Below are 12,268 nucleotides of genomic sequence, written 5' to 3' on the forward strand. Positions count from 1 at the left end.
AAATGACATGAAGACAAAACAATCCCGCACAAAACAAGGGCGGGACAACCTACTACATATACAGACACTAATTAACTAAAATACACACAGGTGAAACCAATCAGACAAAACCAACAGACAAACGAAAAGGGATCGGTAGTGTCATGTCTTGTTATGTCTGTTCCTGTCCTTTCTCTTCATTCTCTCTCTCTGCTGGTCTTTTTAGGTTACCTTCTCTGTCTCTCATTCCTCAGCTGTTCTACATCTGCCCTAACTAGCTCTTTCACTCTTCACACCTGTTCTCTCTTCCCCCTCTGATTAGGTCTCTATTTCTTTCTCTGTTCCTGCTACTTTCAGTGTCTGATTCTTGTTTGTGTTTTTTGATGCCAGAAGCAAGCTGTCGTCTCGTTTGCTTCAACCTTGTCCTGTCCTGTCGGAGTCTGCATGGCAGGTGCAACCTGCATTATACTACGTTCTTTTGTTCCATTTACTACGTTGGAAGAGGATTTATGCCATTCCTGTTTTTTATTAAAGAACTCTGTTTTCTGTTAAAACCGCGTTTGGGTCTTCACTCAAGTTCATAACAGAAGAATCAGACCAAGAATGGACCCAGCGGCTCCGGACCCTTTTCACTCCGCCGTCGAGATCCAGGGAGCGATGCTAGGCAGACACGAGGAGAAATTGTCTGCTGCTCAACATGCCGTTGAGACCCTGGCCGTCCAAGTCTCCGACCTCACAAGACGGGTTCACCAGCTCCACCTCGATCCACCGCCCACTTCCAGGGTTTCCGAGTCTCCGGAGCCCAGGATCAACAACCCGCCGTGTTACTCTGGGGAGCCCACTGAGTGCCGCTCATTCCTCACTCAGTGTGATGTGGTGTTCTCTCTCCAGCCCAACACTTACTCCAGGAGCGCAGCCCGCACGCCTACGTCATTTCTCTCCTTACCGGACGGGCGCGTGAGTGGGGCACGGCAGTCTGGGAGGCGAGGGCTGAGTGTATTAACCAGTATCAGGACTTTAAGGAGGAGATGATACGGGTTTTTGACCGTTCTGTTTTTGGCGAGGAGGCTTCCAGGGCCCTGTCTTCCCTATGTCAGGGGAATAGATCCATAACGGATTATTCTATTGAGTTTCGCACTCTCGCTGCCTCTAGTGACTGGAACGAGCCGGCTTTGCTCGCTCGTTTTCTGGAGGGTCTCCACGTCGAGGTTAAGGATGAGATCCTCTCCCGGGAGGTTCCTTCCAGTCTGGACTCCTTAATAGCTCTCGCTATTCGCATAGAGCGACGGTTTGATCTTCGTCGCCGAGCTCGTGGAAAGGAGCTCACGTTCTCCGTTGCTCCCCTCTCCACATCACTGCCACCTGCCGCATCACTGCCACCCTCCCCCGCCGGCTCGGATGCTGAGCCTATGCAGCTGGGGGGTATTCGCATCTCGGCCAAGGAGAGGGAACGGAGAATCACCAATCGCCTCTGTCTCTACTGCGGCTCCGCTGGTCATTTTGTCACCTCATGTCCAGTAAAAGGCCAGAGCTCATCAGTAAGAGGAGGGCTACTGGTGAGCGCAACTACTCAGGCCTCTCCTTCTGGATCACGCACTACCTTTCCGGTCCATCTCCGCTGGCCCGGTTCATCTGCTTCCTGCAGTGCCTTGATAGACTCTGGGGCGGAGGGCTGTTTTATGGACGAGACCTGGGCTCGGGAACATGACATTCCTCTCAGACAGTTAGGGAGCCCAGGGCCTTGTTCGCTTTAGATGGTAGTTCTCTCCCCAAGATTCAGCGTGAGACGCTGCCTTTAACCCTCACTGTCTCTGGTAATCATAGCGAAACCATTTCTTTTTTAATTTTTCGTTCACCTTTTACACCTGTTGTTTTGGGTCATCCCTGGCTAGTGCGCCATAACCCTTCTATTAATTGGTCTCGTAATACTATCCTATCCTGGAATGTTTCTTGTCATGTAACCTGTTTAATGTCTGCTATCCCTCCTGTTTCCTCTGTCTCTTCTTCACAGGAGGAGCCTGGCGATTTGACAGGGGTGCCGGAGGAGTATCACGATCTGCGCACGGTGTTCAGTCGTTCCAGGGCCACTTCTCTCCCTCCACACCGGTCGTATGACTGTAGTATTGATCTCCTTCCGGGAACTACTCCCCGGGGTAGATTATACTCTCTGTCGGCTCCCGAACGTAAGGCTCTCGAGGATTATTTGTCGGTTTCGCTCGACGCCGGTACCATAGTCTCCTCCTCCTCCCCCGCCGGCGCGGGGTTCTTTTTGTTCAGAAGAAGGACGGGTCCCTGCGCCCATGCGTGGATTATCGAGGGCTGAATGACATAACAGTTAAGAATCGTTATCCGCTTCCTCTTATGTCTTCAGCCTTCGAGATCCTGCAGGGAGCCAGGTTTTTCACCAAATTGGACCTTCGTAACGCCTACCATCTCGTGCGCATCAGGGAGGGGGACGAGTGGAAGACGGCGTTTAACACTCCGTTAGGGCACTTTGAATACCGGGTTCTTCCTTTCGGCCTTGTTAACGCTCCAGCTGTCTTTCAGGCACTAGTTAACGACGTCCTGAGAGACATGCTGAACATTTTTGTTTTCGTTTACATGGATGATATCCTGATTTTTTCACCGTCTCTCTCGATTCATGTTCAGCACGTGCGACGCGTCCTCCAGCGCCTTTTGGAGAACTGTCTTTATGTGAAGGCTGAGAAGTGCACTTTTCATGCCGCCTCTGTCCCTTTTCTCGGTTCCGTTATTTCCGCTGAGGGCATTAAGATGGATCCCGCTAAGGTCCAGGCTGTCATTGATTGGCCCGTTCCTAAGTCACGCGTCGAGCTGCAGCGCTTTCTGGGCTTCGCTAATTTCTACCGTCGTTTCATCCGTAATTTCGGTCAGGTGGCAGCTCCTCTCACAGCCCTTACTTCTGTTAAGACGTGCTTTAAGTGGTCCGTTTCCGCCCAGGGAGCTTTTGATCTTCTTAAGAATCGTTTTACATCCGCAGCTATTCTTGTTACACCTGACATCTCTAGACAGTTTGTTGTTGAGGTTGACGCGTCAGAGGTGGGCGTGGGAGCCATTCTTTCTCAGCGCTCTCTCTCTGACGGCAAGGTCCATCCTTGCGCGTTTTTCTCTCATCGCTTATCGCCGTCAGAACGTAACTATGATGTCGGTAATCGCGAACTGCTCGCCATCCGCTTAGCCCTAGGCGAATGGCGACAGTGGTTGGAGGGGGCGACCGTTCCTTTTGTCGTTTGGACTGACCATAGGAACCTTGAGTACATCCGTTCAGCCAAACGACTTAATGCGCGTCAGGCTCGTTGGGCTCTGTTTTTCGCTCGTTTCGAGTTTGTTATTTCTTATCGTCCGGGCTCAAAAAACACCAAACCTGATGCTTTATCTCGTCTCTTCAGTTCTTCTGAGGTCTCCACCGACCCCGATGGGATTCTCCCTGAGGGGCGTGTTGTCGGGTTGACTGTCTGGGGAATTGAGAGGCAGGTAAAGCAAGCACTCGCTCACACTCCGTCGCCGCGAGCTTGTCCTAGGAACCTTCTGTTCGTTCCCGTTCCTACTCGTCCGGCCGTTCTTCAGTGGGCCCACTCTGCCAAGTTAGCCGGCCACCCCGGCCTTCGGGTACGCTCGCTTCCATTCGCCAGCGTTTCTGGTGGCCCACTCGGGAACGTGACGCGCGTCGATTTGTCGCGCTTGTTCGGTCTGCGCGCAGACTAAATCTGGGAACTCTCCTCCTGCCGGCCGTCTCAGACCGCTTCCCATTCCCTCTCGACCGTGGTCTCACATCGCTTTAGATTTTATCACCGGACTGCCTTCATCAGCGGGGAAGACAGTTATTCTTACGGTTGTCGATAGATTCTCTAAGGCGGCTCATTTCATTCCTCTCGATAAGCTCCTTCTGCTAAGGAGACGGCTCTGATCATTATCGAGAATGTTTTCCGAATTCATGGCCTTCCGTCTGACGTCGTTTCCGACAGAGGCCCGCAGTTCACGTCTCAATTTTGGAGGGAGTTTTGCCGTTTGATTGGGGCTTCCGTCAGTCTCTCGTCCGGCTTTCATCCCCAGTCTAACGGTCAAGCCGAACGGGCCAATCAGACTGTTGGTCGCATTTTACGCAGTCTTTCTTTTCGTAACCCTGCGTCTTGGTCAGAACAGCTCCCTGGGCAGAGTACGCCCACAACTCGCTTCCCTCGTCTGCTACCGGTCTATCCCCTTTTCAGTGTAGCCTCGGGTACCAGCCCCCGCTGTTCTCATCTCAGCTCGCCGAGTCCTGCGTCCCCTCCGCTCAGGCTTTTGTCCAGCGTTGCGAGCGCACCTGGAAGGGGGTCAGGTCGGCACTTTGCCGTAATAGGGCGCAGACTGTGAGGGCCGCTAATAAGCGTAGGACCAAGAGTCCTAGATATTGTTGCGGTCAGAGAGTATGGCTCTCCACTCAGAACCTTCCCCTTAGGACAGCTTCTCGCAAGTTGGCCCCGCGGTTCATTGGTCCGTTCCGTATTTCCCAGGTCATTAATCCTGTCGCAGTGCGACTTCTTCTCCCGCGCTATCTTCGTCGCGTTCACCCGGTCTTCCATGTCTCCTGTGTTAAGCCCGTTCTTCGCGCCCCCGCTCGTCCCTCCCCCCATCCTTGTCGAGGGCGCACCCATCTACAGGGTTCGTAAGATTTTGGACATGCGCCCTCGGGGCCGTGGTCATCAGTACCTAGTGGATTGGGAGGGGTACGGTCCTGAGGAGAGGAGTTGGGTTCCCTCTCGGGACGTGCTGGACCGTTCGCTGATCGATGATTTCCTCCGTTGCCGCCAGGTTTCCTCCTCGAGTGCGCCAGGAGGCGCTCGGTGAGTGGGGGGTACTGTCATGTCTTGTTATGTCTGTTCCTGTCCTTTCTCTTCATTCTCTCTCTCTGCTGGTCTTTTTAGGTTACCTTCTCTGTCTCTCATTCCTCAGCTGTTCTACATCTGCCCTAACTAGCTCTTTCACTCTTCACACCTGTTCTCTCTTCCCCCTCTGATTAGGTCTCTATTTCTTTCTCTGTTCCTGCTACTTTCAGTGTCTGATTCTTGTTTGTGTTTTTTGATGCCAGAAGCAAGCTGTCGTCTCGTTTGCTTCAACCTTGTCCTGTCCTGTCGGAGTCTGCATGGCAGGTGCAACCTGCATTATACTACGTTCTTTTGTTCCATTTACTACGTTGGAAGAGGATTTATGCCATTCCTGTTTTTTATTAAAGAACTCTGTTTTCTGTTAAAACCGCGTTTGGGTCTTCACTCAAGTTCATAACAGGTAGTGGCTAGTAGGACGGTGACAACGACCGCCGAGCACCGCCCGAACAGGCAGGAGAGCCAACCTCGGCGGAAGTCGTGACACAAGTATATATATATACCCCACTTTATACACCCCTCCTTCTCTCCAATCCTTACATCTTATGGTTCCTCAGGAAGAGGGTAACAGGATACTAAACCCTTATTACCTGACCTCCTGACCTCTACCCCTCCTTCTCTCCAATCCTGACATCTTATAGTTCCTCAGGAAGAGGGTAACAGGATACTAAACCCTTATTACCTGACCTCCTGACCTCTACCCCTCCTTCGCCTAATCCACATCTTCTTCCCCTATAGCAATCCTTTGATCTCCTCTCGTCCATCCAAAACCATCTGTCTACAGAGAACCATTCAGTTCTGACATAAAGCCCTCTGTCACTCCTTTATATACACAATGCTTCTGATCTATCATTTATTTAATATTTCTCAATGTTCAAAGGTTAGCCTGAATGCAACAACATTAAACATTACACATACAGAAGTTCCAAAATAATAAAGAGATTTTAAATGTCACATTATGTCTATATATACAGTGTTGTAATGATGTTCAAATGGTTACAAGTACAAAATGGAAAATAAATAAACATAAATATGGGTTGTATTTACAATGTTGCGTGTTCTTCACTGGTTGCCCTTTTCTTGTGGCAACAGGTCACAAATCTTACTGCTGTGATGGCACACTGTGGAATTTCACCCAGTAGATATGGGAGTTTTCGAATTCTTTGTGGATCTGTGTAATCTGAGGGAAATATGTCTCTCTAATATGGTCATACATTGGGCAGGAGGTTAGAAAGTGCAGCTCAGTTTCCACCTCATTTTGTGGGCAGTGTGCACATAGCCTGTCTTCTCTTGAGAGCCATGTCTGCCTACGGCGGCCTCTTTCAATAGCAAGGCTATGGTCACTGAGTCTGTACATAGTCAAAGATTTCCTTAAGTTTGGGTCAGTCACAGTGGGCAGGTATTCTGCCACTGTGTACTCTCTGTTTAGGGCCAAATAGCATTCTAGTTTGCTCTGTTTTTTGTTAATTCTTTCCAATGTGTCAAGTAATTCTCTTTTTGTTTTCTCATCATTTGGTTCGTTCTAAATGTGTCTGTCCTGGGGCTCTGTGGGGTCTGTTTGTGTTTGTGAACAGAGCCCCGGGACCAGCTTGCTTAGGGGACCATTCTCCAGGTTCATCTCTCTGTAGATGATGGCTTTGTTATGGAAGGTTTGGGAATCGCTTCCTTTTAGGTGGTTGTAGAATTTAACAGCTCTTTTCTGGAGATTAATAATTAGCGGGTATCGGTCTAAAAACATGACATATCCGTTTACAGGGTTTGGTAACTCTTGAGGTTCCAACGAATTAGGTAAATCTGATTTTAATTTTCATACAACTCACTGATGGAACAATTTGCAGAACTCTTTACTATTAGATGTTCTGGTGCCTCTCAGGCAGCAACAGGGTGTAGCTAAACCCAGTAGCTGAGGCCAGTAACTGTTTTAAACAATTGTTGTGTTTTGTTTTAATTGGGCTTTTGTTTTTACATTGTCTTGGTTGTTGTATTGTTGGGATCAGGGCAGCCTTGGGAATGAGAACCTGGTCTCAATGGGTTCCCCTGGGAATGAGAACCTGGTCTCAATGGGTTCCCCTGGGAATGGGAACCTGGTCTCAATGGGTTCCCCTGGGAATGAGAACCTGGTCTCAATGTGTTCCCCTGGGAATGAGAACCTGGTCTCAATGGGTTCCCCTGGGAATGAGAACCTGGTCTCAATGGGTTTCCCTGGGAATGAGAACCTGGTCTCAATGGGTTTCCCTGGGAATGAGAACCTGGTCTCAATGGGTTCCCCTGGGAATGAGAACCTGGTCTCAATGGGTTCCCCTGGGAATGAGAACCTGGTCTCAATGGGTTCCCCTGTGAATGAGAACCTGGTCTCAATGGGTTCCCCTGGGAATGAGAACCTGGTCTCGATGGGTTTTCCTGGGAATGAGAACCTGGTCTCAATGGGTTCCCCTGGGAATGAGAACCTGGTCTCATTGGGTTCCCCTGGGAATGAGAACCTGGTCTCATTGGGTTCCCCTGGGAATGAGAACCTGGTCTCAATGGGTTCCCCTGGGAATGAGAACCTGGTCTCAATGGGTTCCCCTGGGAATGAGAACCTGGTCTCATTGGGTTCCCCTGGGAATGAGAACCTGGTCTCGATGGGTTTTCCTGGGAATGAGAACCTGGTCTCAATGGGTTCCCCTGGGAATGAGAACCTGGTCTCATTGGGTTCCCCTGGGAATGAGAACCTGGTCTCATTGGGTTCCCCTGGGAATGAGAACCTGGTCTCAATGGGTTCCCCTGGGAATGAGAACCTGGTCTCAATGGGTTTTCCTGGGAATGAGAACCTGCTGAGGTATTTCAGAGCTACAACTAAATTGTGAAACGTCTGATGGTAACTGAGGATGAAAAATAGTGTTGTGTTGAACCGTATCCTGTCCAGCTACTGACCGTGTTCTGTTAACCCTGTCCAGCCAAGTTGTGTTAACCCTGTCCAGCTACTGACCGTGTTGTGTTAACCCTGTCCAACTACTGACAGTGTTGTGTTAACCCTGTCCAACTACTGACAGTGTGGTGTTAACCCTGTCCAACTACTGACAGTGTGGTGTTAACCCTGTCCAGCTACTGACAGTGTTGTGTTAACCCTGTCCAGCTACTGACCGTGCTGTGTTAACCCTGTCCAGCTACTGACCGTGCTGTGTTAACCCTGTCCAGCTACTGACCGTGCTGTGTTAACCCTGTCCAGCCAAGTTGTGTTAACCCTGTCCAGCTACTGACCGTGTTCTGTTAACCCTGTCCAGCCAAGTTGTGTTAACCCTGTCCAGCTACTGACCGTGTTGTGTTAACCCTGTCCAACTACTGACAGTGTGGTGTTAACCCTGTCCAACTACTGACAGTGTGGTGTTAACCCTGTCCAGCTACTGACAGTGTTGTGTTAACCCTGTCCAGCTACTGACCGTGCTGTGTTAACCCTGTCCAGCTACTGACAGTGTTGTGTTAACCCTGTCCAGCTACTGACAGTGTTGTGTTAACCCTGTCCAACTACTGACCGTGTTGTGTTAACCCTGTCCAGCTACTGACCGTGTTGTGTTAACCCTGTCCAGCTACTGACCGTGTTGTGTTAACCCTGTCCAGCTACTGACAGTGTTGTGTTAACCCTGTCCAGCTACGTTGTGTTAACCCTGTCCAACTACTGACCGTGTTGTGTTAACCCTGTCCAGCTACGTTGTGTTAACCCTGTCCAGCTACTGACAGTGTGGTGTTAACCCTGTCCAGCTACTGACAGTGTTGTGTTAACCCTGTCCAGGTACGTTGTGTTAACCCTGTCCAGCTACTGACAGTGTGGTGTTAACCATGTCCAGCTACTGACAGTGTTGTGTTAACTCTGTCCAGCTACGTTGTGTTAACCCTGTCCAGGTACTGACTGTGTGGTGTTAACCTGTCCAGCTACTGACAGTGTTGTGTTAACCTTGTCCAGCTACTGACAGTGTTGTGTTAGCCCTGTCCAGCTACTGACCGTGTTGTGTTAACCCTGTCCAGCTATGTTGTGTTAACCCTGTCCAGCTACTGACAGTGTTGTGTTAACCCTGTCCAGCTACTGACAGTGTTGTGTTAACCCTGTCCAGCTACGTTGTGTTAACCCTGTCCAGCTACGTTGTGTTAACCCTGTCCAGCTACTGACAGTGTTGTGTTAACCCTGTCCAGGTACGTTGTGTTAACCCTGTCCAGCTACTGACAGTGTGGTGTTAACCATGTCCAGCTACTGACAGTGTTGTGTTAACTCTGTCCAGCTACGTTGTGTTAACCCTGTCCAGGTACTGACTGTGTGGTGTTAACCTGTCCAGCTACTGACAGTGTTGTGTTAACCCTGTCCAGCTACTGACAGTGTTGTGTTAACCCTGTCCAGCTACTGACCGTGTTGTGTTAACCCTGTCCAGCTACTGACAGTGTTGTGTTAACCCTGTCCAGCTACGTTGTGTTAACCCTGCCCAGCTACTGACAGTGTTGTGTTAACCCTGTCCAGCTACTGACAGTGTTGTGTTAACCCTGTCCAGCTACTGACCGTGTTGTGTTAACCCTGTCCAGCTACTGACCGTGTTGTGTTAACCTTGTCCAGCTACTCTGGGTTTCCGGTGCTGAGTCGTGATTTGTTGGAGCTCCAGGATGGACCTCGCCCCTCCTCAGCCAGCCTGACACAGAGACACACCAGTCCAGCCAGCCCTGCTGCCATCTTTAGGCGATCCAAACAGGTCATTACCACACACAGCTACGCAAAAACCAGAGACAGACAGAGGGATGGAACCAACAGACAGTCGCACACACACACACACACACACACACACACACACACACACACACACACACACACACACACACACACACACACACACCTAATCTCAGCTAAAACCTAATCCTCCGTACCAGACAGACAGACAGGCTAAAACCTACTCCTCCGTACCAGACAGACAGACAGACAGACAGACAGACAGACAGACATACAGACAGACAGACAGACAGACAGACAGACAGACAGACTAAAACCTACTCCTCCGTACCAGACAGACAGACAGACAGACAGACAGACAGACAGACAGACAGATAGGCAGGCAGTCAGACAGACGGTCGGACGGACAAACAAACAGACAGACAGACAGACAGACAGACAGACAGACAGGCAGGCAGTCAGACAGACATACTAAAACCTACTCCTCCGTACCAGACAGACAGACAGACAGACAGACAGACAGACAGACAGACAGACAGACAGACATTTTCTTTTTCTCTAACGGACGGACGGACGGACGGACGGACAGACGGACAGACATTTTCTTTTTCTCTAACATACCCATGCCCTCATCAGGGCTTCATTCTCAACTGCAATACAAGGCGTCATAATCGCATGGTCTCCTCCCTCCGGGAAGAGCAGACTGCACCGCCAGGCTCCTGAGAGTCAGAAGAGTCCCGTACGTCTGTTCGTACGAACAGCCTGATAAACACCCCTCAACCCGCTGTTGTCAGACCTGTACAGCAACTCTAGTTCTTAAATGTTTATTTTGTTGTGATGTACTGTGTCCAGGAGATTCGCTCGGCCCAGAGGATGGCTAAAACCCACGCCTCCGTACCCCAGATGTGGTCTAAGTGTCTGCTGCGTCACTGTTACGGCCTGTGGTTCATATGCCTGCCAGCCTACGCCAGCGCATGCCACTCCAAGGTGCGGGCACTACGCATGGCCTACGACATCCTGAGGAAGATGCAGGACAAGAAGCTGCAGGCATCTGATGAGGTAGGAAACAATAGATGTGCTGATGTGTGTCTCCTCTCCTCTCCAGGTGTCCTACAGGGTGCAGATGTCCTCTCTAACTCTATCTTCCTGTCTCCTGTCTCCTAGGTGTGTTATCGGGTGTTAATGCAGCTATGTGGACAGTACAGCCAGCCAGTCCTGGCGGTCAGAGTTCTGTTTGAGATGAAGAAGGCTGGAGTTCATCCCAACGCCATCACCTATGGTTACTACAACAAGGTGAGGGCTGCTGATGAATAAATTCCATCTACAAAGACTACCATATACACTATATTATGTGTGCTTGATTGATCGATGTATTGATTGATTGGTTCCGGGCATGGTTGGAGAGCACTTAGCCATCCAGTACTATTGATAGTTTGATAGTTTGATAGATTGATAGATTGATATATAGTTTGATAGATTGATTGATAGTTTAATAAATTGATAGATTGATAGTTTAATAGATTGATAGATTGATTGATTGATTGATAGATTGATAGTTTAAAAGATTGATATATTGATAGATTGATTTATTGATTGATTGATTGATAGTTTCATAGATTGATAGATTGATAGTTTAATAGATTGATAGTTTAATAGATTGATAGATTGATAGTTTAATAGATTGATAGATTGATTGATTGATTGATAGATTGATAGTTTAAAAGATTGATAGCTTGATAGCTTGATAGTTTGATAGATTGATAGTTTAATAGATTGATTGATTGATTGATATATTGATAGATTGATTGATTGATTGATTGATTGGTTGATTGGTTCCAGGCGGTGTTGGAGAGCACGTGGCCGTCCACAGGAAGTAGAGGAGGCTACTTCCTGTGGGCCAAGCTGAGGAATGTGGTCCTGGGGGTAGGACGGTTCAAACAGACAGTCCAGAACCAGAACCAGAACCAAACCCAGAGTAGAGACACACAGCTATCAGGTAAGTCCAGAACCAGAACCAGAACCAAACCCAGAGTAGAGACACACAGCTATCAGGTAAGTCCAGAACCACAACCAGAACCAAACCCAGAGTAGAGACACACAGCTATCAGGTAAGTCCAGAACCAAACCCAGAGTAGAGACACACAGCTATCAGGTAAGTCCAGAACCAAACCCAGAGTAGAGACACACAGCTATCAGGTAAATCCAGAACCACAACCAGAACCATACCCAGAGTAGAGACACACAGCTATCAGGTAAATCCAGAACCACAACCAGAACCAAACCCAGAGTAGAGACACACAGCTATCAGGTAAATCCACAACCAGAACCAGAACCAAACCTAGAGTAGAGACACACAGCTATCAGGTAAATCCACAACTAGAACCAGAACCAAACCCAGAGTAGAGACACACAGCTATCAGGTAAGTCCAGAACCAAACCCAGAGTAGAGACACACAGCTATCAGGTAAGTCCAGAACCAAACCCAGAGTAGAGACACACAGCTATCAGGCAAGTCCAGAACCAAACCCAGAGTAGAGACACACAGCTATCAGGTAAGTCCAGAACCAGAACCAAACCCAGAGTAGAGACACACAGCTATCAGGTAAATCCAGAACCAGAACCAAACCCAGAGTAGAGACACACAGCTATCAGGTAAGCCCAGAACCAGAACCAGAACCAATCCCAGAGTAGAGACACACAGCTATCAGGTAAATCCAGAACC

General features: G+C 49.2%; 1 protein-coding gene across 1 annotated transcript in view; it reads left to right on the forward strand.

The window, feature by feature from the left end:
• Nucleotides 1-12,268, forward strand: part of dennd4a (DENN/MADD domain containing 4A) — a 123,956-nt gene that overhangs the window by 65,313 nt on the left and 46,375 nt on the right. The window contains exons 17-20 of the mRNA XM_064990332.1: nucleotides 9,439-9,571; nucleotides 10,399-10,605; nucleotides 10,711-10,839; nucleotides 11,386-11,542. Of these exons, the coding sequence (XP_064846404.1) occupies nucleotides 9,439-9,571; nucleotides 10,399-10,605; nucleotides 10,711-10,839; nucleotides 11,386-11,542 (626 nt within the window). The remainder of the gene's footprint in view (nucleotides 1-9,438; nucleotides 9,572-10,398; nucleotides 10,606-10,710; nucleotides 10,840-11,385; nucleotides 11,543-12,268) is intronic.

Source organism: Oncorhynchus masou, chromosome 15 (genome assembly GCF_036934945.1).
Source record: "Oncorhynchus masou masou isolate Uvic2021 chromosome 15, UVic_Omas_1.1, whole genome shotgun sequence".
Taxonomy (NCBI): domain Eukaryota; kingdom Metazoa; phylum Chordata; class Actinopteri; order Salmoniformes; family Salmonidae; genus Oncorhynchus; species Oncorhynchus masou.